The sequence below is a fragment of the Triticum aestivum genome, chromosome 2B (genome assembly GCF_018294505.1).
Source record: "Triticum aestivum cultivar Chinese Spring chromosome 2B, IWGSC CS RefSeq v2.1, whole genome shotgun sequence".
Lineage (NCBI taxonomy): Eukaryota > Viridiplantae > Streptophyta > Magnoliopsida > Poales > Poaceae > Triticum > Triticum aestivum.
This window is the reverse complement of record NC_057798.1, coordinates 501,750,182-501,751,791: the sequence shown is the minus strand read 5'-3', so window position 1 is coordinate 501,751,791 and position 1,610 is coordinate 501,750,182. Positions and strand designations below refer to the sequence as shown.

At 54.8% G+C, this 1,610-nt stretch overlaps 1 protein-coding gene across 1 annotated transcript; it reads left to right on the top strand.

Moving 5' to 3' along the window:
• The first annotated feature begins 333 nt into the window (after positions 1-333).
• On the top strand, positions 334-1,262 carry LOC123041499 (snakin-2). The gene is made up of 3 exons (XM_044464098.1): positions 334-570; positions 663-735; positions 822-1,262. The coding sequence occupies exons 1-3, from the start codon at positions 505-507 to the stop codon at positions 1,004-1,006; spliced, it is 324 nt and encodes a 107-aa protein (XP_044320033.1). The 5' UTR covers positions 334-504; the 3' UTR covers positions 1,007-1,262.
• Positions 1,263-1,610: the final 348 nt, after the last annotated feature.

Below are 1,610 nucleotides of genomic sequence, written 5' to 3'. Positions count from 1 at the left end.
CCCGCCACTCTGCTCTGCTCCCCCGTCCTATTCCCTTGTCTCGCTCACCGTTCATCAAACGATGCATCGCGCGGCCCAGGCCTCAACGACAGCATGCTTGCTTGACAGGAGGAGGACCAATTTCCACATGATCGTGGAGAGAATCCTAGGTGTGCCATACGGAACGCAATCGGGGTCGCCCGTGTGTTTATCTGTAATCTAGGGCAGGGCAGGTGGCGCCCGTGAGCAGGGCGAATTAAGCCCATTTACTCCACTCAGCCAGGCGACGGTGGTGGTACGTGTCAAAGGCCATTGGGCAAGTGCAGACCATTTACGCCCTTGCCAGGAGCCAACCTGGCCACCACCCATCACTTCCACTTTCACAGCGCAAGCCTGTAAAGTGTTTAAACCGTTGGCCCCGCTCTATTTAACCATCACACTGACTGACCCCGGCATTGCATCGCCACCCTAGCCAAAGACACCACACAGCTCAAGGAAGCTCTTCAGACTCGAGAGGAAGGAGCCATGGCGCTCGGCAAGCTTGCGGTGGCCGCGGTGGTGGCGTCTCTCCTCCTGCTCAGCACCATCAAGGTAAGTACTCAATGCAACAACGCATACAGTACATGATAGTGTGATGATCCTCCAACTCACATGGCTGATTTTGTCCTCTGGGTGGCCGATAGGCTGCCGACTCTCCTGCTCCGGCTGCCGCTCCGCTCGGGCCTCCTCCCCACAACATCGTAGACCCCTCTAAAGGTATCAAGTCTGTCCTATGATCGGAGTATTTTAGATGAGAGAAAATGCGCTCATTCATTCCATGGCGTGTGATGTGATGTATGCAGACTGCGGGTGGGCGTGCAACCTGCGGTGCAGCGCCAACTCGCGGCCGAATCTGTGCAGCCGGGCGTGCCTCAAGTGCTGCAGCGTGTGCCGCTGCGTGCCGGCGGGCACGGCCGGCAACAAGGAGACCTGCGGCAAGTGCTACACCGACTGGACCACGCACGGCAACAAGACCAAGTGCCCCTGACTGCCTCGTATCTTCGGCCAGGCCGGCCTAAATATCTTAGTAGAGTAGCTGAGCTTTGCTCATGGTTGTCGTTAGCGTTACCGGAGGCCTTGGTGATTTCGTCTTGGTGTGGAAGGAACCGTGTTGACTAGCACTAGCTAGCTGCAGTGTTCTTGTATAAAAAGTATGTATCGTCCCGTAGGTGGGCGTATTTCTCATGTAATAAAGCCCATCCGGAGGTTTATGTGATGAATGCATGGTTCTCTTGCTAGCCGTATACGTCAGCTTTGTTTGAGATGAAAGTTGGCGCTTCGTGCGCCTCCCTCGTCCCTCGTTCAAAGAAAAAAAGAGTTCTTGCAGTCCATGCCATGAACCATCTGCTCACTCTTTACTCCGTCTGTCGCATGCGTTGTCGTGTTGCAAGGCCCGCATATATGCTTCATTTCTTGGTTGTGCATGCAAGCGTGCATCGGTACTATCTCGAGCTAACAGACATGTACTGGCATAGAGAAGATAAGGTATGTGATCATAGCACGCACGGGTGTATGGTACCGTACGTGACAATAACACCACCAACCTCCACCGAGCTGTGTCCCCTGGGGCCCGGAGCTTTTTTTTAGGGGAA

Bases quoted from the DNA above. Each gene is read 5' to 3' on its own strand.
- LOC123041499 (XM_044464098.1), top strand. From the start codon at position 505: ATGGCGCTCGGCAAGCTTGCGGTGGCCGCGGTGGTGGCGTCTCTCCTC. The intron at 571-662 runs GTAAGTACTCAA...GGTGGCCGATAG, and splicing joins TCCTGCTCAGCACCATCAAG to GCTGCCGACTCTCCTGCTCC. The intron at 736-821 runs GTATCAAGTCTG...TGATGTATGCAG, and splicing joins CATCGTAGACCCCTCTAAAG to ACTGCGGGTGGGCGTGCAAC.